We start from the raw sequence: 26,115 nt of genomic DNA, 5'->3' as shown, positions 1-26,115 counted from the left end.
GGGGTCCTTGACTCGAAATTGTTTGAGAAACACTGAGTTTAAACAACATTAGTTAAGAAGCCCAAATAAGCAACTTACACTTAAGAAACAAGCCTAAAGAAACCGCTGCAACCCGCAACCAACCACCAATATTTACAAGCGATATAAGCTAAACAAGCCCTTAAATGGCTTATAATAAGCGGACATGGCAACACTGGCTATCACACAGACGCTTCCCTCTGCTGTGTATCAATGCGTGATTGAAGGGAAACTTCTTTTGGGAAGTGTGTGTGTAGGGACTACTTTGTGGGTCAACTTTAAAAGTGAACGTCCTGTTTTTTTTGCACCGCGTCGTTCAGGAAGAGCATATAATAATAATAAACAAGTTATGACCGTTTGCGTGGATGCAACAAATCGCACAACAAGCGTTGAGATGATTTCGATGTAAATCGCGGTATGTTTTTTGCTACCTCCTCGCGGAAGGATCTCGTTTTTTCTCTCGCGTCGGGAGGGTCGGACACATCCGCCCAGTTTTCCGATGTTTCATTGCCCCCGAGTTGAAAATGGAGTTCGATTAAAGCTAGATGTCCAAACCAACTTTCTCTGAGGATTTTTGGCGAATCTACCCCATTTTTCATAACTTCAACGTCTCCATAACAATATTGAAAATCATAAGAACATTCCCCCCCCCACCACCACCAACCAGCAGCTTTTTACCGCAAGATCCTCGGATCGGACGCGTTGGACGGAGCAGAACGGGCTGCACACTAAAAGCAGCAGCTTTTTCAAGTGTTTTTAGTTTGTCCTGAAGTTGGCGAATGGATGCTCGACACTACAGACCCACCAGCCATAAATAAACCTGCCAAACCGTTGCTTTTGCGTACAATTTGTTCATTTCTCAAGGATACCGTACCACATTTTTTTTTGAATACATGGGATATGCGTTGCTGAAGAAGAGGACGATGCAGATGGAGGGCAATCTGTCGTGGTCGGATTTTACTTCCAGAGAAGACAAAATGAATCATCGGTTGTCATTCCTCCTCGTCATTTAGTTCCAGGGCAGCAGAAGCAGAGCTAGGCTAAAATAAAAGCTACTTGGGTTCTGAGTGGAGCTGCATCCACGCTCCCATTGTAAAAAAAAAAAAAAAAAACCTTCACTTTTTTTTAAATCCAACTCTAGGGGTGATTTGTTTTTAATGTGAAAGAAAATGGTGATATTTGTGGTGTATTACCCTGCCGTCACTGCGTCGTCCATGCTATTGCTAGGATCTGGATCCCCGTGAGAAAAAATGAGCGAAGATTCGACAAATCCAAACAACGAGTGAGTAGTACTACTCTTATTTGGTTACGTTTTGTTACATTGTTACAACAACGCTCTCTTATTTGGTTACATTTTTGTTACATTGTTACAACGCTGCAGTGATATCAGGTATCTCAGTTGTTCTGGAGAGATGATCCTCTACATCTTTACATGGACTATAGCCTTGGAATCAAGACTGTCAAAGATGTATTTTATCTAGTCTGACTTTCAGTCAGACTCGTTAAAATACATCTATGATAGTCTTGATCCAAGGCTACATCGACTACATTGTGTATATATTGCTTCATGGTCCAAGTAAATACATATTATATATGTACTTGCATCAAACCCAACCATATTGTTTGGTTTTCCATCGTTGCCAAATAATAATAATATCGAGGATGATGATAATACGGGTCGATCTGTTCTCTGTTATTGTTCGGACTGTTTGACAGGCTACGGGTTTCTATGGATTGCTTGATAATAATGTTTAAAATAAACGGCGTTATACACGCATACAATGCCATCATAGGCCCATATACTGAATGCAGCGCATTCCCCCCTTTCTCCTGTTATTTCATTACACTTATGCTATGGACATCATCAACAATCCTTCATTCCATTCAAAATGATATCATTGATCGGCTGTACACACGTTTAGCCGAAAAAACGGCATTTTCCCCCATTATTGGTGTACTGTACACAGAATCCCCGATACTGGTATTACATGTAATTACCAATTCGGCAGAGACAACAATAGCTTTTTAAAAAAAATCTATTTTAGTGGCGATATTATCTTAACATCAGCTCAGTACATGATGTTCAAATAGTGTTATTTAGGCTGTTTTAGATCAGTCGGCAAAATGTGTATTTATTTTCCATGATAGGCTACTGATCTAACATCGTCGATATACTGATCATTGAAATCATGCTGCCGTTAAAGAGTAATCTTTATTAAAGGAAGATGTGCCATCAAAGAGAATGCTGCAATGTCAGCGTCCAAAAGCTGAAGATGCCATTTTTTTTTCTCAATCACACTCATTTGCATATCACAATCTCCATTCATAAAAAAATGTTAAAAAACGGCACGTCGACATCCAAAATCCCTCGGATCTCCGCACCAAAGGAAACGACTAAGTGACCGGGATCCATAGATGTGTTGGTTTGTGAACGTTTCGTCGATATTTTAGTGGTAAATGTGTATTGTTTTAGTGGGCTGATCCCTGTGCGTGTTGCTTGTTGACTGTCAGTGAGAAATATCTGCTCGGGAGGTGCTGCTGGTCACGTGATCCCTTCCATTCATAAAGTACCTGCCTGCCCTCCATTCACAGCACTGTACAGTGTTTCTGCATTGCACTGACGATCACACAATGATCATATTTCATGCGTTTTACTGTCGAATCAGGTAAATATAGTAAGGGACGAGCCCTGCGGCCATTTATCTTTCATAACTGCAACAATCTGTGTCATTTATCCCAGTGGTTTTCAACCCTTTTCATATCAAGATCCATAATTTATTCGGCATTCGAGCTACGGACCACCATTTGATGAGATTTAGCCTCTCAGACCCAAAACGTAGAATATTTTGTTTAACAATAATGTAACTCTTGAGAGTGTAAAATGAAACCAAATGGACCCTTATGGGTCCATTTGTTTTCATTTTACACTCTCAAGATTTAAAGATCTATAAGGGTCCATTTGGTTACCAACTCAACGTTATTTAGCTGGGGACCACCTGGAATCCCTTCAAGGATCACTGGTGGTCCCCGGACCACTGGCTGAGAACCACTGATTTATCCGAATATGTGTCATTACTTTCTCATAGATGTCGTTGTGCTCTTGACACCGAGGAAGTGGTGTGCGTTTCTGTATCCTCACATTGTCATGGTTTCATGTGCGAAACAACAGCCATGTTCTTCTTCCCCCCGTTCCATTTATCTGGTGCTCATATTAAGGTGGATTGATTTAATGCAGGGACACTTTGTCCTTGAACTAGACGTGGGTTGTTTTATATGCCATAGGCTTTCAGACCCAGCCTGCTATATGGTGCATCTGTTAAAGATTACACAATGACAGCAGCTAAGATGGCTAACATTATGGTCCAAGCAGCAGTTCTATGCTCTCACCACCACCACCTATCTGGTGATGGTGTGATTCATAGAATTGGAGTGAATGGAATACTAAGCATTTCCATTTGTTTTAACTGAATCTAATAAGCTGCACTTGATGAAAAAAGCCACTTAGTAGCCTAAGTGTAGAGATATTTTCATGGTTTGTGACTAAGGATGCCATTTTAACTCTTCAAGCTAGAGATATCACGTACAAGCTGCAGGTACAATGTGACTGTTGTTTTTGGAGAATATTATCGATTTTTGTAATGTTAAGAATTTATTACAGCCCCCTTCCCTTGTATACTGTGACACAGTGAGTTGTTCCTTGCCTGAATGAGATTTACCTGCATTCAAATATCTAATCTTCCCTTATGTTATGCAATTTCTCAGTTTCTTTATTTGGCTCTACGGGCCATTATTGACATTGTCATTTTTTAAAGTTAAATCTCTTTGATAAGCCACAAGAACACTCACCCCTTTCTATTTAATTGGAGAAAACATAATGCCTAATGATTCAACATTTTGTCTTCCTGGACAGGTGTAATTTGTGGTGATTGATTGATGTTCTGGTGGTAAGGTGAGGTGGTAAACCGAGTTGGTGTGCACACAGCACACCCTTCTCTGAGAACATATAGCCGGGCCTCCGCAAGCCTGTGTTCACACAGGGTTCAAATGAATAGACGATGTACGGAGCCTTGTCAAAGTTTGGTTTGCGTCTGCTCTGGGTTGTGTTGCTGGTGTGAAGAGTGTGGTGGGAGTTAAGGCTAATGGTAGTTTAGCAGCCAAGCACTATGATTATGCAGAAAGAAAATTGAGTGTGTGTGCGTGTGTGATTTATTGAGGATATGCACAAGCCACGGCCTCTCCCCTGAACTTCAAGTTTTTTTTTTACTGGTATTTATCTCAGTAAGTGCAGTAGTCTTGTCTGTTGGACAAGGGTATTTTTGGTCTTCCAAAAGTACCTAATTTACTTCCTTTGAAAGTTTGTAACATGTTGTCTTGTAACTACCATCAGATATAATGTCTAGTTCCTAGTTTTGTATTTGCACATCAATTGTGTTTATATTACGGTTAGGTCCCATACAGATGTCTCTAAATTCTTAAAATAAAAAATCTAAATCAAACAGGCAGCCCTGATTAATTATTCAATAAAACCTCACCTTTTCTTGATAAAGGTTGCCTTTAGATACCATTGTTCCTGCTTTAAAGCTGCAATACTTAAGTTTATGTCCTCTCCTGATGGAGAAGGCTATTTGCAACTGTAACACCTTGGATTCGAACCCAGGTCTCCTTCGTGGGAAACCTACCCACTCATACAAGAGGGAATCCTTGCTTGGGCAATAGAGAAATTGGACTTATGAGCTTCGGGCCTAGTTATATTGTATTAACATACTCTGCCTTACAGATTGGTTAAAATATAATTTTAGTCATTAAAATAGCTAAGTTACGGATTTCAGCTTTAAACCCAATTGATATACAATGCACTGTGTTGCAATATGTTATTTTTGGCGTGTGAAACCGTTGTATGATGGAGTATAAATTAGGTTTCAGGCCTCGTTGTTTTAGATTCCTGCAGCACTCTAGTATTGTCGGTTGCCAGTCAGGTGATCCCTCGGTGATTCCTGTCTCTGTGCCCTCTTCCTATCTGTGTGATTGATTTGACAGCTCAGCGTTTTGTCTGCCAATGTGGGTGTCGCGATCTTATCACCTGAGGGCTGTTTTGCACTCCCCATTCCTGCCGCCAAGCTTCCTCAAACACATTCCTCCTCCCAATCAACCCCCATCCTGGCCTGAAACAACAAAGGGAGACAGCTACTTCAGCTGTTAAGACTAGTGCTTTACAGTGCAAATAATTGCCTATGTCCTGTAACCCTGATGGTGGGCTAAAGCATTTCCTGGACCTTTTTAAATGGACATATTATTTGCGGTTATTGCCAGTTGTTGAATATGACCGCCATGAACAAGCTTGACTAGATGGGCACAGCCTAGTCTAGAGGCATATGGCTTCTTGTGTCAAAGCCTTCTGAGGTGAACATATCTTAGGTTTTGCTTCTGTATTTTTTTGGGAAGTCTTGCTTGTGACTCTAATGGCACAGACCATATTGGAATTCACAGACCATATTGGAATTCCAGTTATCTTAACCTCCAAAAGACATTAGAGGAAGTTGTAGTAAGAGCATTTGATATAGGCTTGAGTCACCGACTTTGTTGGTTGAACATTTCTACTCATAATTAGGTGTTTTTATCGTGTGGCACAGAAGGGGTCAGCTGTCTAGAATAGTGACAATGACAATACACAGTGACAATACATATGTATGTATGTATGTATGTATGTATGTATGTATGTATGTATGTATGTATGTATGTATGTATGTATGTATGTATGTATGTATGTATGTATGTATGTATGTATGTATGTATGTATGTATGTATGTATGTATGTATGTATGTATGTATGTATGTACAGTATGTATGTATCATGTATGTATGTATGTAACAAACGTACACGGACACGTACACGTACACGTACACGTACACGTATGTCCCCCATTCCATATTTCAGCTGTCTACACCAATGGGGTTATGCCAAAGGCACACAGGGGTGATTATGTTTTCACCCCTGTGTGTTTGTGTGTGTGTGTGTGTGTGTGTGTGTGTGTGTGTGTGTGTGTGTGCGTGTGCGTGTGCGTGTGTGTGTGTGTGTGTGTGTGTGTGTGTGTGTGTGTGTGTGTGTGTGTGTGTGTGTCTGTGTCTGTGTGTGTGTTTGTCCGTGGATAATTTTGCAAACTACTTCTAGCATCAATTCTTTCGTGCACGCTGGGGGTGAATATAATCTCAGATCAACCATCCCTCCAGGCTATGGCCACTCGGAGGCCAGTCTTGAGCTATGTGGAACCCCATATTTGGGCAAGACTGATGTCATCAATATTATGACATCAGAGATTCTCTAGTATCGGGTTCCATAGCCCACACATACATGCATCGCTCACAATCTGCACACAGTAACTTGCTATCGACACCAATAATGACACCGTTATTAGACCTCATCTCGTTTTTGGGCGGTGAAACCGCCCCTATATGTGAGGTTTGGATTTTGCACCCCCCCAACCCTGCGCTGTGATTGGCCACCAGTGTACCCCCCTAACCCTGCACCGTGATTGGCCAATCACAGTCTATTCAGGACTGTGATTGGCTAGTGAAACATGACACATGTGCATAGCCCTATAAATGGACTATGCACTTAAAAAAAACACATTTATGTTTTTTTTTAAAGTTAGGGGTGTACAATGGTTGGTCCACAATATTACTTTTCTTTAAGTGAACTTCCATCACTGTGATGACCACTGTGACCACACCGCCCACTTCACACTGGGTGTGATTTTTGGGCGGTGAAACCGCCCCTATAAGTGAGGTTTGGATATTTGTACAACAAATCCTGCGCTGTGATTGGCCAAAAATGTACTTAAACTTAAAAAAAACCATAAATTTGTTTTTTTTAAGTTATGGTTTCTTCCATCATAAAGAGTGTTTCAATAAATGTATTAATTTTTTGTACATGATTGGTTGACTCCATTCAGTATCGTGATTAGCTAGCTAGCAAGACACCGCCCACTTCACACAGGGTGTGATTTTTTATCACCATGTGACGATTCAAGTGAAAGCTCTCAATCAGACTCCGAAACGTGACATGGCGGTAATACTAATAATTTAGCATGGGAGTATTTTCTAGTTAGTGTCACAGTGTGTCGATTTTACTTGTCTAGCACCTGGTATTGTTTTTATAGCTGTGTGTGCTTTTACACCATTTTAATAGATGTTTATCCACATGTTGGCCAGCCATAGATCCTGTGGAGACTGAGGTGTCTCAGTTCATACATTAGATATCATCTCTAATATTCCTCCATTGCCATAGTTATGCATTTTTCACATTAAAAACATTGAAATATGAAAATAACAAGCTGATGAGTTGTATAATCCTAGACGTTACTTTGTGGACAGACCACAATCCAGCATCTCTCTCTTCTGTTAAGAGACCTTTGTATAGTTTGCATGATTAATAACAATGAACCTCTCTAAAAAAAGGAAAGAGAAAAAAAAGAATGTGGACAGTCTGTAACTGTGACAAGTGATCAAAAATGGACAGGGCTGTGTATGAACGTGGCGGACTGTTTCATTCCCATGGCCAGATCTGGGACAGGATTCTGTATATTTTAAACCCGAGCCACTTCCCTCTTGTAATTTTCATTTCCTCTTCAAGTATTTTAGGAGCAGACATAAACTGGTGTAAATGTCAGCAGTGTATTTGGATATTTCTAACCATTTATCTTATTTCTTAGACAATTATGGGCTAGTGTATAGGCCTACACAGGCCTTAGTGTTAATTTAACCCTGAAATTGTGAATGAACTGGCCCAAATGAAACCTCACAGCTCCATTTTGGGCCTTCTTCATTTTTCTTCTTTGCTCTATCTCACTACCACCAGCATCATCAGATAGCATGGCTTCTCTCTTATTTTCTTCATTGAGGAGGAGGGCTTCTGAACTTCTACAGACCATATCTCAGTGCCTCTAAAGAAGTTCTTTTTAGCAGTAAGTGTCTGAATTGTGGATATTGTTTTCAGTTGTGCTGCATGCGGGAGCATAAAGGCTGGGTCTCGTTGTGAGCTGAGCTCGGCTGCAGCTGGGCTGAGACGGTTCTTTCCTGCAAGGCCGCAGACATAAAAGGCCACAGATGTAAATCCTAAACCTTGTGTCTTTGATTGAGTTTCCAAACTCTTTGAAAACAGGAAGGGGTTTGTGTGTGTGTGTGTGTGTGTGTGTGTGTGTGTGTGTGTGTGTGTGTGTGTGTGTGTGTGTGTGCGTGTGTGTGCGTGTGCGTGTGCGTGCGTGCGCGTGTGCGTGCGTGCATGCTCTTGTTTATTACTCTGGGAACATTTGTCATGTGTATTTGTCTCTGTGTATAGGCCTCTAGTCTAGACCCTAGATTCATAGATCTAAACAAACACAACTTTGTCTTATGAAATGAACGCTTTCTTTTTTATCCACAGATTTTGACCAGGAAAGCTCATAATCTATTAGGCCCATAGGAAAAAGGACGCTTGTATGCTGAGTCATTTTGATCTGATTTTGTGCTACCCAGTCGCCATTTTTAGACCTTGAATCAAAGATTAATATTTGTTCGGAAATGCTTGGTTTGTTCTTCCAAATTCTGGAACGGGCTACACTATACGTAGTAGTAGGCTAAGCTTATTTGAATGTGAAACATAATGGATTTTCAAGATGGGCCACTGCAGTTTATTTTGGGCATGTCATTATAGGCAAAAGAATTCCAAACATTTCAAAAATAGCAGATCTACAAGCTCACACTGTATCACGTCACAAGCTTTTAGATTGGCAATTTTCGCTATTCAACGAAGTATTAGGGCTAAGTGGTTAGTGTGGTGATGATGATGGTACTGTTTCACCAGTTTTGTGATGATGACCCTTTGTCAACAACAGGGCATGCTGTGATATTTTACAACTTGTTTCATAGCCGTTTCTCTTAACAGCCATGGTCCATCATCATGGTTTGGTGGTTTCTTCTTCCCAGCGTGCTCCTGAGATGTTTTGATGGTTTCTCCCACAGCTAGACAACCGCCTTGTCCCCTCAGTTTCCCGTCCGCCCGCTCCCAAAGTCCCACCAGTCTTGGAGTCTCTGCAGTTACTGTGACGATTAGAAGCCTGAGTCCCTGGGGACTACTTTCACATCAAAGCAGACCAGAGACTCCGCAGCAGTCCAAATTTGCGGTTCCTCTTTTTTTTTCTTCCTGTAATGGCAAGCGCAAGGTTTTAATTTTCCAAATGCTTGCGGTTCAAATTAAGATCATCTCAATATGTGGCTTTGATTGATGTTTGAGAATAGTTTTTTGGCGTTTGATACACATATGGGATCCTTTTGATTTATTATAGTGCCACGGCACAGAAGTACCCAGAACATTGTTCTTGGGGTAGCAGGCCCAATCCAGTAATGGAAGGGTTGGTTAGCTTCGGCGTAAGGCAGAAAATCAATGTTACAAAAAAAACTAAAAAAAACTAGAGTGAGCAGTTTGACATTCACGATACTGGTTGAGGTCTGTTTTTTGTTTAGCTTTTTAAGCTGCTAGCTAATTTTATCTGCTAATTGCTGTCTATGATGGATGCTAACAGCAGGGCATGTGTTCAGTTAATTTGTCTAACCTTGTTAGATTGTATTTCTATTGGCGGACTGTGGTAATCTTGAAGTGTAGATTTGCTGTGTGGTGCAGCAGCTGAGCAGGCCTGTGTTTTTGTTGTTGTTTTTTTCTGAGTCTGGTGGTAGCTAAGCTGAATGTTCTTGTGTGGGAGATGACTCACCACCAGCCCCGAGGTGTTGAGAGGAGATAGGGCAAATTTCTCTTTCACTTCTCTTTCTATAGCCTTCATATTGGTTTTCACTGTGGCTTCTATAGCAGGACTGGTGACGTTGGCTGTCTGTTTAGTGTTTCTTAAGGCATTTCCCCCATCATCGCTGGTGTCATATTAATGGTTAACAGAGAGAGCCTCGCTTCAAAAGTGTCTTGTTGCGGCATTCTGTCATAATTTGCACTGCATCTGTGTTAGGTCATGTCGGTGTTTGTTTTGGGTATGTCTGTGCCCTAGAGTTTGCCACCGGTTATTGAAGGGATTTGAACCGTGGCTAATTGGCTAGCTAGCTTGCACCGTTCAGATTAGACGCACTGCTGGAATCGACATTGGACTCTCACATGTTATTTACTTCCTACATAAGGCATGATTGTTTTGTCGAAAATACACGCATTCTACTTTGGCTTAACCAATATTATTATTATCATTATTATTATTATTATTATTAATATCATTATTATTATTGTTATTATTATTATTATTGTGTTTGTTAATGTAAGGTTGACAAGTTCTTTTTTTGAAAATAGTAAAAAAATATATATATTTTGATCGGCCCGTAGTGAATCCCACACACAATTTTTACTTCATCACAGCAGTAGATAATTGCAGTTTTGGGTTTGTGCTTAGATGCAGGCTATATTAGCCTGGACGAGGAATAGATTGGTTAGGCCTGAACTGTTAGAATTGTACAAATGTAAGGTATTGTGTCTCTAATCACAGCCATCGAAGATACACAAGATATTTTTGCAAATATAGAGAATGAGTCACCCCAGCTTGAGTAGCATTTTTTTCTCTTTTTTCCGTCTTCCAATCCCACCTTCTCCTTTGCTAGGGGTTCCTTTCCTCTCTGAGGATAATCTATAGAATCCGATCAGGATAAGTAGCTTGTGTTTATTTTCCCAATGATTTTTTAATGATTTTTTTTTTCCTCTGCAAAAGTCCCAACGAGCCAAAGGGTTCTAGTGAAGCCTGACAGAGCCTGACAGCTTTCCTCCGGTTTTGATACAGGGGCAAAGATGGGGAGGGAAGTGTGTGTGGTGTGGGGGGGTGCTTTTCTCCCCTTTTCTGATGCTAATGAAAGGAGGAATGGTTTTCCAGCCTTTAGCTTGCAGAGTGTGTCTCTCCTGCAGCATGCTCCACTGCCTGGACATTGTGAGAGCACAAAACTCCAGGCCCGGGATCCAATAACGTGAAATTTCAGCAGAGAAGCGGCCATTGTGTAGAAAGAGGCAGCCGGGGAGAGGGGGTGGAGAGAGAGAGAGAGAGGGAGAGAGAGAGATAGAGAGAGGGGAGACAGGGGAGGGCGGGGAGGGTGACTTGGCGAGCACCCAGGGCTCAGGCCACATCCTTTCTCTCTCAGCCACCCCCCCCCCCCCACACCCCCCCACTCCTCCTCCTGTCTTTCTTTCACTCCCCCCTTTCCCCCTCCCCTTCCCTCTCCTCCCCTCGGGGGGTGGGAAGCCCGGGGCAGAGCCGAGGCAGAAGCGGAGCATGATGGCATGCTGAAGCCCTGTGAGCCATGGGCTGGGAGCAGCAGACAAACGGCCACTTTGTCAGCTCAGGAAATGGTTGTCCCTGGATCCCCCCTCACCACCACACACTGGAGCAGCCTGCCTCGGGGCCCAGGCCTGCCTGGCCTGCACGTGCTCCCTCCTCACCTCTCTCTTTCTCTCTCCCCCTCTCTCTCTCTCTCTCTCTCTCTCTCTCTCTCTCTGTCTGTCTAAAATACAGACCTTCTTAGCTACGTGAAAAGGCCCTAGAAGTAGTACACGTTAACGTTTTCAGTGTGTATCTCCGTTCCAAGATTCCATATTTCTTGTCAAACGTTGCGGGGCTGCGTCAAAACACGTTTTGAGTTTTACCGTCGAAGGGATTGTTAATGCTGCGTTTGAGCTAAATACCTTTTTGTGTTTGTTAACTATTAATACAGACTATGGTGTGCAGTAATAGCTGCTGGCTATACAGGCTAAGTCTGTGGGCACATCTTGTTTTTTATGAATAGAAGGAGCCAAATTTAAAATTTGAGAGCTGTTGACTGTCACCCTGGTCCCCACCCTGCCTCCATACACACCCTCCTCCTCATCCTCCGTTTATGTTCTCTCACCCCTCCCTCTGTTTTGCTCTCCTGCTTCTGGTCGGAAATGAAGTCAGTCATCCAGCAGAATAACTTGGAATAATTTGGAATGGGGGGCTCCTCTCTCTCTCTCTCTGTCTCTCTGTGTCTCTCTCTCTCTCTCTCTCTCTCTCTCTCTCTCTCTCTCTCTCTCTCTCTCTCTCTCTCGTGGGCCCAGGCCAGCTGATCTGCTTCCGCTCTCAATTGTGTGTCCAGTGGACTGTGTGCTCCCAGCGAGGGGCGTGGAGAGCAACCTTTGTCTCCATAGACCATCCCGCTCTACACCGTGTGTGTGTGTGTGTGTGTGTGTGTGTGTGTGTGTGTGTGTGTGTGTGTGTGTGTGTGTGTGTGTGTGTGTGTGTGTGTTCTGCAGGTTGTGAGAAACTATCCCTTTGGAGCCCTTACTGCAGTTGTTATCCTAAGAGGAAAATTATGAATTAAAATGAGAGGAAGCGTAGCAGACAGACCTCTTTTGTGTCCAGTGCAGATGTTAGGTTTGTTTTGTTAGTGAGATCTAGAAACTTTTTATTTTGTGATTGTCAGGATGTCTGTCGGCTGTAGGCTCAATGCAGTTTTGTGGTTGTGGATTTTCGTTAATTAGTATAGAGACTAAAGAGCGATGTTTTCTCAGAGTCACTCACGTTGCTACAAACAAAATTGCACTAATGCGTTCGTTGCCCTGTCTTAAGTTCCTTTCTTTTTTTTCCCTCCTGCGTTCTCAAGACTTCCTCCCTGGCCTCGGCCCCCCTCCCTGTGAGTGTCATGGTTGCTGGCATGTGTGTGATGGTAGGTCTACAGGGTCAGGGCCTGGTCATTGTGCCCTGGTCATGGCTGAGCGACACCACCGCCTGCCTTCTGTTAGCCCCCAGGGACTGCCGCCTGACTGACAGCCCCTCCTGCACCCACAACCCGTTTCCTTTATTGGGGGCCGTAGACAGGGGTACAACAGTGGCAATATTGCCCCCTTTTACTACCCACTAGCCTTCAAAACAGCAGTTTGGGGTTGTGTGTGTGACAGTGGTTCTTGTGCAAAGCTATGCTCTGTGGTGCTGCTTTTTTTTTTTTTTTAAGGTGGACCCAGGAAGGGCGCTGGGAGGTCATTTGGGGGGGGTTAGTCATGGTCGTTTCTGTTGCTCTCCCAGGACCAGCTGCCCTCGTCTCGGCCCGGAGACAGGATGTGAGAGCGTGAACTGTTTAAAAGTATGAGAGAAATGTGTGCATCATAAAACCGGCCCTGACCTCGCCAAAAGACAACTAATGGAGAAAGACATTGTTTTCCTCAAAAGCAAATCAGGTTTATGGTGTTTGAGTGTCTACTAGGTAACTATAAAAACAGTTTGCACAATGTGTGCACTGTTTTCTGCTGTTGAGGTCAGTATCTGCATGGGATTTGATTGGTTGGGGGAATAGCTGCATGCATGGTATTTGATTAGTTTCCATTCAAGAGAGAAGGTTGTCATAGGAGGAAATTGGATGACTCGACTCAACGGTTATTTAAAGAGATGGTTTGAATAGTTTTGTAAATAGGCTCAATGCAGTGGCAGGAGAGACTAAAGACAACCAGTGAACTCGATATGAACTGGGGATGCATGGACACTTTGTTGAACGTAATATTGACTATAGAGTAGAAAACCTATTTATTTTAATATCCACAGAATTCTGTTCTGTTAGTAAGGTTTGTAGAGTTGCAAGAAAGTGTTCATAAAGGTGTTTCCACCACTTTTCAAATATAGCCTAATCAGATGTGCGTGCGTGCGTGTGTGCGTGTGTTTGTGTGTGCGTGTGTGCGTGTGTGCGTGTGTGCGTGTGTGCGTGTGTGTGTGTGTGTGTGTGTGTGTGTGTGTGTGTGTGTGTGTGGTGTCTGTCTGTGCAAGCATGTGTGTGGCGACTTGTGTTTTTCCTTGTGCCAGACTGGAATTAGCCCAACTTTTTCTTTTTTTTCTATCTTTTTTTTTAAAGGCAGTCTTGTTTTGTTGGTTGATTTATTTTGGAATTATTTACCGTGGTCATCAGTCCTCGGAAGGAACTTTGGTCAACTATTAGCAGGCAGCCAGTAGGCCGTGTTGTGACCCACCAAAAAGTGCCTAGAAAATGAATTTCGTTCCCACGACTTGGGTCTACTTTTTCAATGCATTTTTGCATAGACAATACCCTTGTGGACTTTGGGTTAAAATACCTCCGCACAAAATCCTGCAGTATTTTTTCACAAGCCAGAAATGTATATAAAAGTGAATAACCAAAAAACGAAAATCTTGTGCTGCTGTTTTTGCTTGTAAAATGTGTTATATTGTTTTTGGCAACAAAAAATATTTCTCAAATGTCATAAATATATGTACCTAACACCTGAAACAAGTATTGGTGCCTTAGTATACTCATATTTGAATTTAGATCACGAAATGTAGCAAAGTTAAAGAAAACGCTTCTACTGAAGTGATTGGAACCCAGCACAAGGGAACATACACATTTAGCTAAAAGCTTATGTTTTATACATAAAAAATGTCCCAACCTACTGTGTAATGAAAGCTAGAAAAAGAAGCAGCACACCTTGGCCCAAAATGGCTGAAAATCAATCAAAATGCTACCATGACCCCCTAAATTCGAAGAATACCATAAATGGACAAGACTAAAATAAATGCACTAAAGGTCAGAATTATTACAACATAATGGTATAAAACATTTATTAAAGTAGCACAGTGTGTCACAGCATCTGTCATATGTACATCAACTCCGCCCCCCCCCTCCAAAAACACACAAAATATGAGAATACCAAAACAAATGCATCACAATAAAACAATTTCACTTCGGCGCAACAAAAAGTTATTTTTTTGGCAGTGCAAGTCATTCTTTTGGCGAACAGTTAGACCAAGGCACAATGACTTTGGTGTCTGCTTGCGACCTTTAGAACCAAGATACACAATGTCTTGACAAATGGATAACACTTTTAGGTTCACATCATCAGGAATATCAACATAACAGGCTAGTGTTGGTTCCTCTGTTGCACCTATAATCCAGGCAATTAGATTGTATAGTTCAACTGGCACAACAGATTTGGCTTCAGACACATTGAAATCCTCTGCTGTGGGAGGCCACGGGCATGTCATACCAGGAGTCACATAGAAGCCTCTTCAAAAGCAATCCTGCACTATACAGTGTCCTTGTGTTCTCCTCAGTTGTATGTCCAGGTGTTGTACTAGCCATGTGTTCACTGTCACTTTCAGCTTGGCTTACCTCAGTGGACTGTGACTCGGTTGTTGTTTCTGTACCTGATGGCTGAGGTAGCCTATCTATCAGTTTATCTGCTGCCAAAGTCTCAACATAAACCAGTTCTGTGACGTTGCGCTTGGCAGGTTTGTGAAAAACAAGCTGGGGGAAATCACAGGTCAACCTCCTCTTCAATTTGTCCTGCCTGCAACATAAAAACACAAGTATACAAATGAACCAATTTTGTTTAAACATACTCTCATAGCCTTTTTTGTTGGATAAATAAATAAAAATGAAACTTTTCAGCATGAAGATTTTGGTTTTGTTACCAAGAATGTCAAACACACACATGGTATTTGAGTTACTGTACCTGTAGTCTGAAGCATCACGATCCTCATGCTCCTTCACAGTGTTGACAAACATCGTTCGCAGCTGGTTCATCTTCAGCACGTCCTGGTTCACTATAAGCCTCTGTCGGATGACCCTCTCACAGAAGATCTTGTAGCTGTCAGTAAAGGGTGGTTCTTTTCTGAACACACACACACACACACACACACACACACACACACACACACACACACACACACACACACACACACACACACACACACACACACACACAAATACTTAACATGTGCAAAGAGTTGTGCTGTCAAGATTGTATCTAAAGACAGACAAAATGCAGACTATATGTTGTTGGTCAATGCCTTACTTTAAAAATGTGCAATGTGAGCAAATTGATAATGCAATGTAATAACTCACACTTCGTCTGTGGTTGCAGTACTTGTTGCTGTAGACCTCGTCAAGAACCTGCAGTAGTCTTTGTAACAGATCCTGTGGTAACGCACCTCAAGGGCCACACAGTCTTTGTCCTTAATATGCCGAAGGATGGTAAAGTCTTCCTTCAGCTCAGCAGCCTTCATCAACCGGCCTTTAAACAAAAAAGTACACGTTAATGATCTCTGTGTGTGTGTGTGTGTGTGTGTGTGTGTGTGTGTGTGTGTGTGTGTGTGTGTGTGTGTGTGTGTGTGTGTGTGTGTGTGTGTGTGTGTGTGTGTGTGTGTGTGTGTGTGTGTGTGTGTATGTTGAGGGGGGGGGCTGTAAATAACACAGTGAGGAAATAAATGTAAATGTGTCTTTTACAGATTTGTATTGCCATCATTACAAAAGACTATGTGTGGTGTTAATGTATGTATGTATTATATTTTTTTCCATGGGAAGGTAAATACATGTTAGTACTGCTAAAACCTCTCCCCTGCAGAGCCATAAAACTAAAGGGCCACTGACTGCTGGCAGCTGTGACCTGCCGACCTGAACCCCTTGCATTCCAGCCTTATCAGCAGCTATTGTTTTAGTAGGTCCTGCTCTTAGCTCTCACAAGCTATAGCAACAGACTAATCAATGCTAAGCAGTATAATATAACAGTGGTTTTCATCCCCTTACATATCAAGGTCCATTATTTATTCAGCATTTGAGCCACGGACCACCATTTGATGAGATTTAGACTGTCAGACCCACAATAATTAGAATATTTTGTTATTGTTGGATGACATTTTGTCCACAATTATATGCTGTATTGATGTTGGTACCAATAGGAGAGATAACAGGCAGACGATCAAAATAACAATCCTTCAACATTCTCTAATTGTCTATACTTCTTGTACATTAAGTAATGCAGATTTTTAACAGTAAATTTACTCTTGAAAAACCTATAACATTTTACACTGTCACGGGTTAAAGATCTATAAGGATGCATTTGGTTACCAACTCTCCATCATTTAGCTGGGGACCACCTGGAATCCCTTCAAGGACCACTGGTGGTCCCCGGACCACTGGTTGAGAACCACTGTAATATCATAATATAAATTTGCTTCATCACAAGACCTCAGACTTTTTTGCAGAGGTGTAAAGTAACTAATTACATTTACTTAAGTACTGTAATTCAGTACACTTTTAAGGTACTTTTACTTTACTGGAGTATTTCCAATTTTCAGTACTTTTGCTTCACTCCACAACATCTCAGAGTCAATTATTGTCCTTTTTGCTTCACTACACGTATTTTAAAAAAAAATGCTAGTTGGATTAAAATTACAAAACATACATTAAACACTTTAGCACTATTTAAACTTTGGCCATTTCAAAATAGCCGATCTACAAGCTCACAACGTTGTGAGCTTGTCGATCTGCAATTTTCTAAATATTTGTATACATTTTATACCTTTGAAACCTGTGAAATGGGACATTCTGCTTATTGGTACTTTCTACTTTTGGTACGTTAAGTACATTTTCATAGCAATACTCATACTGCATTATTGATACTTTTACTTAGTAACAAATGTGAGTACTTTTTACACCACTGCTTTTGTCTCTCTATCTGCACATATCCTTCCCAAAAAATACCACTACATCTTACATAGTCAACAGTTCCTGCCCAGTCAGGAATTCACACATAAATGTCAACATCTTTGATCTGAACAAAAGAACCAACACATTTTTTCTTTAACAAAAGGTGTGAATTACTCCCCCCAGCCTTGGACTCAAACACAGCCCATCAAATAAAAGAAGACCTCAGATGTAATAATGATAGGCCTACATATAGTCCCAAAATATATAATGTACCCATATAATCATAAGTGTGGGGGGGGGGGGCAACGGGACCCCCGTGATTACATCGCGGGGGTCCAAGGACCACCAAGGGGTCCGGAGAGTCCCGCGAAATCATTGTTATCCACGTTATAAACATTAAACAACAGTTCTGCGTGTGTGTGTGTGTCTCTTACCTGCAGTCAACGTTTCTGCTTTTGAGAGTTGATCCTTCGTGCGTTTGCCTGCCACAGTGATGTACTTGTCCACTTTTTTACAAATAATGCATAGCGCTGGAAGGACAGGGCCAGCAGAAGCTACGGGCAAACCTGTCCTGGACCTCAGTTTCTTTCGGGGGGTTTCAGATGTGGCTCCGTCGGCGCTGATGCTGCCTGACTGACCCGTGTCTGCATCTGGAACTTCCAAAGTCTGTGTGGCGCATTTTTCAGCCGCTACAAAACGCTTTTTGTCAATAAATCGATTGTAGCACGATAGGTGAAACCCAGCGTCCTCGGGATGCTGGTCAAAAGGCACATCGACACAATGCTTATAAGTTTCTGCAACTTCTTTACTCTCACCCTGCAGAGGAAGCCACCGCTTGATGCTGTTTCTGTAGGTATCCCACCTTATCTGTGTAAAATCCCGGACGACATCTTCCCTCTGGACAGACATAGAATGCATATAGCATCGTTTAGAGTCCTTTTTACGTGATTTTGAATGATATTTTCTTTGTTTTGGTTGCTTTTCCTCGGAGTCCTCGCTGCTCGACGTTAAGGTTGCCATGGCAGTTGTTGACTTGTTGCAGGAAATTGTGATGCGGAAGAGGCGACCCCATTGGTTGTAACGGGAATCACGTGCCAAAAACCGCACCACCCCTTTGAAAGTATTACGACGCTGCTAAGAAAATAGTACCGACTTTTAAACACTGATTATAAAAATACTGCGCCGGATCAGATGTCGGTAATTTTTTTTCTTACTTACTACCAATAGATCTTTTTTAAGAAGCAGAGATTATTTAGGGCCACTTGATGGGAACGAAACTGAACGAAAAGGACCTACACAACATGGCCTACAGGATATTCAGCCCTACAAGGCCAGAAAGTGAAGGAAAAATAGCCACAAGTTTAATGCTCAGTGGCTCATAGATTAATTGCTAACCAATAACCTGGGCACAGAGGTTTGCCAAGGGCGTGGAAGGTAGCAGACCAAAGGTTGCCTATTTTCAGTAGGCCAGGGTTTCCAATAAGGAGGCAGTAAGGAAGTGGAAGTGACCATTTCTCTTTTGAGGTAGAAACTGATTTCTGTAGATGACGTGTAGAGAGTTTCCTTTAATTAGTCTTATTCAATTCTTAGTGACCTATAGAGCAGTGGTTCCCAAACCTTTTAGCTCGAGACCCAAAAGAGAAATTAGATGTTTGCCCGGGACCCATACTAGGGAAAATAACAGATCTTGTGAGCTTGTAGATCTGCTATTTTCATTACTTCTTAAATGTTTTTTGTTTTTTTTTAATTATAGAAATGTTTAGATTTTTTGATTGTATTCATGAAATACTTAAAAATGTTATTGTTTTTAATTGATGAAAAGTTGTGATTTTTTTGTTTAAACTTAAAAAAAAATCTTAATATAATACAATATACATATGTATATTTTTTAACGTAGGAAACAAAAAAGGGGATATTTACTCACAACCCATAAAAATTGCCCTGCGACCCAAACATGGGTCCCGACCCACAGTTTGGGAAACAGTGATCTAGCACCTCAGTGACACTACATTTTAATTATTGACTAAATGTTCCAATATATCTGATGTCAGGATTATTAATAAACCCAAACTGCCCAGAGTGTGACGTGACACCGGGGTAAAGACGGCCAACGGTGAAAATCTCCGCCGTCTTGTTCTGCCCCGTCCTTTCTCAGATCTTCTGTCTTTAATATGTTACCAGGAGATTCTGCAAAGCGCTGCCCTCAGCACACTGTGACCTTTGGCGTTTCCGGTGGCCTAGTGGAGTGTCTGTTATCTAATCAGGGAAACATCAGATTGCTGGAAAAGGCACAGAGTGCAGTAGGGGAGGGGGTGAAAGGGGATGAGAGAGAGAGAGAGACAGACAGACAGGGAAAGGGAGGTATAGGGTGAAATTAGGGATATATATTCGTGGGAAGAGAGGCCATGATTGTCAGTAGGTGGATGGGGTAGCATAGTGGTTTTCAAACCTTCTGTGCCAAACCTTCTTTAGGCACACCTGTATTCATAGTGAAAATAAGTGATCTACAACATGTCGTGATGCAATGCGTTGTGAGCTTGTAGAGCAGCTATTTTTTGATATTTTTGAAAATGTGTGAAAACTAAATGAAATAGAAACAAATATTTCGGCTATAACAACATGCTTAAAATAGGGATGCCAGGTTGAAAATATATATTTTTTACGGTATAGAATTTGCCTCTGTTTTAGGAAATGAGATGCACGCTGTGTGCTTTACTGCTGATATAGTAAATAAAAACATAAATAAAAACATAATTCATAACTATTTGTATAGTCCATATATATATTACTATAATAACATGTGGTTGTCACAAAATCACAAGGCACACTTGGACTTGTCTCACGGCACACCAATGTGCCTCGGCACACCGTTGGGGAACCACTGACATAGAGGGCTGGATGGTGAGTGAGAATTTAAGAGGAAAGAGGATTGTCTAATGTCTAGGTCTAGTAGACTATAGCTTGTAGCCTAGCTTTAAGCTACCTGTGTTGGGGGAAAGGTTAGAAACCAGCAGGGGTTTAGCCGCGTGGTCACTCACCCACCAGTCGGGGTTAAACTTACACAGAGAGGCCGGAGCGGTCAGAAATAGTAGCCGACGCGACAGACTGTCACTGCATGCACTACAAAAACACTACAACATTGAATCTGCTCAGGTTCTCCTTGTTTTGCCATGGGTTTTAGCTGCGTCTGTTGTCTGTACAGACTCATCTAAGAGTTTCGCAGAATGTCATTTCAAAACCTTCATTTTGAAATCGGGGGAATCAACAAGACAGGGTCTAAAAACGGTGTGTGGCCTCCATGTGGATCTTGGATGTCATGTGGCCAGTCTATGTCGTCAGTCATCTATTACGTCAGTAGTACAGTACAGTAGTACTGTGATGTCAGTTGTCGCCATTATTTCGACAAAGTTTTCAGCCCAATCCGACCTTCTTTGACTTAAAATAAACAAACCACTGGCGCTCAGTCCAGTGGTGAGAGATGTGAGGTGAGATTAGCCCTGGACACAGACAGACCCTCCTCTAGATGGCTTGGCCCATAGTAGCCACGCCGTCAAATATTATCTCAGTGAAACCTTTTAAAGAATAGGTCACCATTATATCAATGCCGAAACACATTCATAATCCTTAATCATACTTGTCCTAATGAACTTGCATGATGCCATGGTGATACTGAGGTCAAACGGTGGGTTGCTGTTACATGCAGGCGCCGTGGCTTTGTCTGGCCATGTCTCTCTCTCTTCATTTATGATGAGCAGAAACGGTTAAACGCTTATGTGTGAGCACTGCTATTAAACAACATCATCAGTTGTGACCGTTAACCTTAACAATTTCCCTCCTCTCTTCTCTTTTTCCCCTCTGCGTGCACACAGTGACAGTTATGCGCGTGTGAGAGCAGTGGTCATGACTCGGGATGACTCCAGTGGCGGGTGGCTCCCCCTGGGGGGCGGAGGCCTTAGCTGTGTCACAGTCTATAAGGTCACCCGGGCGGAGGACAGCAGCAGCACCCACAGCGGAGGCAGCGGAGGAAGCAGCGGTAACCCAAGTCCATGTAGCCCCAGTCCAAGCCCCAGCCCTACCACTGTGGAGTTCCTCATTAAGGGAGAGAGGCTCAAAGACAAACTGGTAAGGGAATATACAGCTTCACTGTGAGAGTGTATCAATGTAACCAAATGGACCCGTAAGGGTCTCGCAGTTGTTTACTTTCCACAATTAATAATTGATTTGAATATTCATTGCCATATCAGCAATATCTGAACATTTCATTTCAGCTAGAATGCCTCCCCTGGCTAACAATTGTGATTAAGAATGAGGGATCACAGTATCTAGCACAATAATCTGGATTATCATGTCAACCATAATTTTGTTTTTGAAGCTGTTCTAATACTAATTATTTTTGTGTAAGTGTAATGTTACTCACTACAAAGTAAGCCTTGCTGAGCCATGTGGCCCATAGGGCAGGAGCCTATTTCCTGTTCCTGTAGCGTGAGGTGGCTTGATGTGCAAGTACAGCCCCAGCCATAATGTACAAGTACACCCTCTGGACATGACGCTAGTATGTTGCAGGGACTTACCCCCTATCCAACCCTTGATGCTGAGTGCCAATCCGGAGGCATTTTTATAGTCTTTGGTATGACCCGGCCAGGGAATCGAACCCGACCTCTCTCAGGGCGGACACTCTAACCACAAGGCCACTGAGCTGGCCACTCATTACAAAGAATGCCCTGAAGCGTTCTACACAATAAAACAGAAAAACACACTGTTCAAGTACTTGTAAGTGTGTTCCCTCCGTTGCTCTCTTACTTATTCCCTTACTTATTCTTTCTCTCTTGCACGCATACTCACACACACATGCACACGCAGTCGCGCACGCTCGCACGCGTGCACACACACACACACACACACACACACACACACACACACACACACACACACACACCCACACACACACACACACACACACACACACACACACACACACACACACACATACACACAGAAACATTCTTTCTCACACACTGACACATGAGAATTGGTGCATTCTGTGGAATGAGATCACCAGGAGCCCCCTTCCCAACCCCCCCCTTTCTCACAAACACACGCACACGCTCACATAAACACACGCTCACACAGGAAGTGGTTGTTTGGCTTGCCTCCATGGCGCAGGTATCTGAAAATAGGAGCGAGCTGCGTGATGCTGTGATGCATGATGACATCATCAAGGACAAGGGCAGATTGCTCAGGAGAGGAGAATGTGGGATGAGGGAAACACAAAGAACTTGGAAGCGGCTGACGGAAGGCATAGGGGTCCGGAAATTAGTACTCGGTGTGGCTTTCTACAAGATTTTGCTCACCACATAAACATTTGTCTCATTCTTGATTTTAGTGTTATGACATCAGGAGGTGGGTTTTAATAAACAGTCCCCCACACGGAAAACATTCCTTTCGGCTGTGACCCTTAGAAAAAGTTCTTTGTCTGAGTCTCATGATTGATTCATGATGGTGTCTACATTAAAAGATATAGGCTCCTTGTTTTCCAACCTGGGAACTATTTTTCAATGTTATGTGATTGTGAGTTTCACATAACATTAACACTCCGATTAAATCTGTTGCCCTGGGTGAGGGCCCTGATAAAAGGACTAATCAAGGAAAAAGGCCAAAGATCAAGGGGGGGGGGGGGGGGGCACGAGGCCTTGTTTATTTGGAGGTAGTCGAAAATATCTAACACTAATCATAGCTAACTCCCACGTGTAACATCATTGTGAAGCACACTAACAGTATTGTTTACATAAGTTTTGAAAATAGCTAAAATAGCAGATCTACAAGCTCTACAACATGAACCTTTTATTTCAACTATTTTCGCTTTTCATCGTACGAGTACTAACAGGGCTTAAGTGTTTCACATGTCTGAAAATACAGAAGTGTGCGTGCAGCCGTGTGCACACGTGTGGAGTGTCTCAGCTCAGCCAGAAGGTAGACTGACTCTAAGGACAACGTTTAGGAACCATTCTGTGGATGATTAGAACTCTGAAGAGACACTGGAATTTATCTGGGAAGAGAGGAACCAAAACACAGAGCAGAAAACAGTGACTTTCGATGATTCACTGAATGGTTGCATATCAAAAGGGAAATACTTGCCACCAGCAGCACCTGCTTTGTTTTGAGCCAACTCCCTCCCCACTGTCGGGAAATCCCAGTGGGACTACCACCATTTTGTTTATGGGTCAGTTTCTCATTGACAGTAATATTTGCCATTATGACCTGAGGTCGATTTTACAAATGTCTTCCAAATCCCAACAGTTTTCTGAAAGACTTATGCTACTATATCAGTGCTCCAACCTTTTCATGTCAGGGACCCCCAAAATTATACGCATTTGGCCGCCGACCACTATCTCAAAATATTTTGTTCCAGGGACCCCCAGAAGCAAAGATTTGAGTAAAACATGTTCGCTTTAAAAATATATATATATTAAAAGATTGGCAAAATGTTCACGATAATTCAAAAATAGCAGATCTACAAGCTCATAGCACGGCACAAAGTGACGCGCTATAAGCTTGTATATCTACTATTTTATTAGCCAAAGTATAAAATAATGGTTAAAGTGGTTAAAATGTAAAGTGACACAGATGCTTAATGGGATAAGAGGAAATGTTTTCATCCCATTTATCCTTCTGTCTGTTTGTTTGTTTGTCTGTTAGCAGGACATCCAAAGCAGTTCTGAACAGATTTGTACAAAACTTTGGTGGAAAGCTTTTGTGGTGATTAGTCAAAAGGAAACATGGCTTGTAAAAAAAATGCACATACATTCTGAACAGATTAACACCACAATACTTGGATAAAAACAAAAAGGATTTATCACGGCTCCAGGAAGAACTGATTTTCCGAGTCTTTTTATTGAATTATAGTGTTGAATAAATTGCTATTTTCTGATTGCCTTTCTGAATAAATGTCATAAACAAACCATGACTGTATAAGCCTTCGGGCTGATACACCAGTTGGATAACACTGGGAAAAGACAAGATAATCTATACTTTTACCTTTTAGTGATCACCTGTCATTTAGACTCTAAATGACACAAATGCTTAAATTAGATGGCATTGGACTGCACCTTAAAGCCTAATAGTCACTGTCGCAATGTGACGCGTTGTGAGCTTCCAGGTCTGCTACTTTCGCGCTATTTTAAAGCGTATGCCTACAACATGATCCCATTCACAATCACACCATGCAATGTTATGTGTGATGGAATCAAATGGAAGGCAGATCAAGTACAGTGAGATACCCCAGGATAATCCCAAGCTGCTGATGATGAGTGTGTAAATCTGTGCGTGTTAACCCCTTAAAACCGGGAAAGCATCTGTGTCACTTTAGATTTGAACCACTTTAACCATTATTTTATACTTTACTTTGGCTATTTGTGAAAAATCGTGAAAATCTTTGAATATATATATATATTTTAACATAACATTTTTAACTCAAATCTTTGCTTCTGGGGGGTCTCTGGCACAATATGTTTTGAGATGGGGGGTCGGCAGCCAAATACATGTAATTTCGGGGGTCCTCGACATGACTTGACTGATTTAGAAGACATTTTGTAGAATCGGGTCCTCGGGTCTCATTGGGTTAAGAATGAGCTGTCTGTCACATGTCAGAAGACAGAAGAGATTCACCATGCTGAGCACACAGCCTGGTGTCTCCCGGTGACATCACCGTCCCTGGTGGCGTTTAAATGCAGGAGGTCTAAACCGCTGTTTTTTTTATTATCATTTTCTTTCACAGCGCCTACAATCCTTCCGCCTAGGCCACACACAGTCTTTATGTGTGTGTGTCTATTTATGTGGGTGTTTACAAAGTTTATATTTTGTTTGCATGTCGTTATCCAAGTGTGTGTGGCGCAGCGGGAAGGGCGTGATGGGATTCGATTGTTTCACACAGGGTATTCCTCTTCGAGGCCCCAGCGAGTATTTCTGGGATGTGGTGAAACGCCGCCACCATACCCACCCACCCACCCCCCCCCCCCAAACCTCCCCCCACCCCCGACCACCACAACAAACACCCCACCATATGTAAGCCTGTTGAGGATGCCACCCAGTGCCAGTGGGCAGAGAGGGGGGGGGGGGGGGGTTGGCATCAACCACAGTGCCACTAACAATCTGAGGGCATCAGAGAGAGGGAGAAGGAATAATGGTGAAGCGAAAACAAAACAACAAAGGAAAACAACACATGAACGACGGTGCCGGTGGATTGCTAGCATAGGCGCCACGTCTCATTGAGAATCTTTCAGTCATCAGCCTGGATTGGCGTGTGTGGGGGGGGGGGGGGGGGGGGTTGGTGATGGTGGCGTCTGTGAAGTACTGTGTATAAAAATAGAGATTCTATTTATGTTTCACACAGTCGCAAATGAAAGACCAAGTCATATTTTAATGAATGATGAACAAAAATGTGTCAATAGCTTATTGGTTTGAGCTGGCAAGTGAGTGACTCATGGCTTTTTACATTTTTATTTCTTTTTGGCATTTATATTTTTTTGCTTAATTAAAAGAATATATATATACATTCAAAGATTTGCACAAACTTTCAAGATTTTTCTAAAATAGCAGATCTACAAGCTCGTAGCGCGGCACGAAGTGACGTGCTTGTTTATTGTTTAT

At 42.2% G+C, this 26,115-nt stretch overlaps 2 protein-coding genes across 2 annotated transcripts in view; one reads left to right on the top strand and one right to left on the bottom strand.

Moving 5' to 3' along the window:
- Positions 1 to 423: 423 nt before the first annotated feature.
- spred1 (sprouty related EVH1 domain containing 1) overlaps positions 424 to 26,115 on the top strand; it is a 49,880-nt gene continuing 24,188 nt past the window's right edge. The window contains exons 1-2 of the mRNA XM_080414459.1: positions 424 to 1,300; positions 21,339 to 21,591. Coding sequence (XP_080270585.1) covers positions 1,269 to 1,300; positions 21,339 to 21,591 — 285 coding nt within the window. The 5' untranslated portion in view covers positions 424 to 1,268. The remainder of the gene's footprint in view (positions 1,301 to 21,338; positions 21,592 to 26,115) is intronic.
- Positions 14,677 to 18,480, bottom strand: LOC308074402 (uncharacterized protein). The gene is made up of 4 exons (XM_080413843.1): positions 17,904 to 18,480; positions 15,886 to 16,054; positions 15,494 to 15,652; positions 14,677 to 15,328 (listed from the first exon to the last, which is right to left on the bottom strand). Exons 1-4 carry the CDS (start codon positions 18,385 to 18,387, stop codon positions 14,977 to 14,979), a joined length of 1,164 nt encoding a protein of 387 aa, XP_080269969.1. The 5' UTR covers positions 18,388 to 18,480; the 3' UTR covers positions 14,677 to 14,976.

This window comes from Gymnoscopelus braueri (assembly GCF_963280865.1).
Source record: "Gymnoscopelus braueri genome assembly, chromosome: 19".
Lineage (NCBI taxonomy): Eukaryota > Metazoa > Chordata > Actinopteri > Myctophiformes > Myctophidae > Gymnoscopelus > Gymnoscopelus braueri.
The sequence above is the reverse complement of the archived record's forward strand: the minus strand, read 5'-3'. Positions and strand labels throughout refer to the sequence as shown.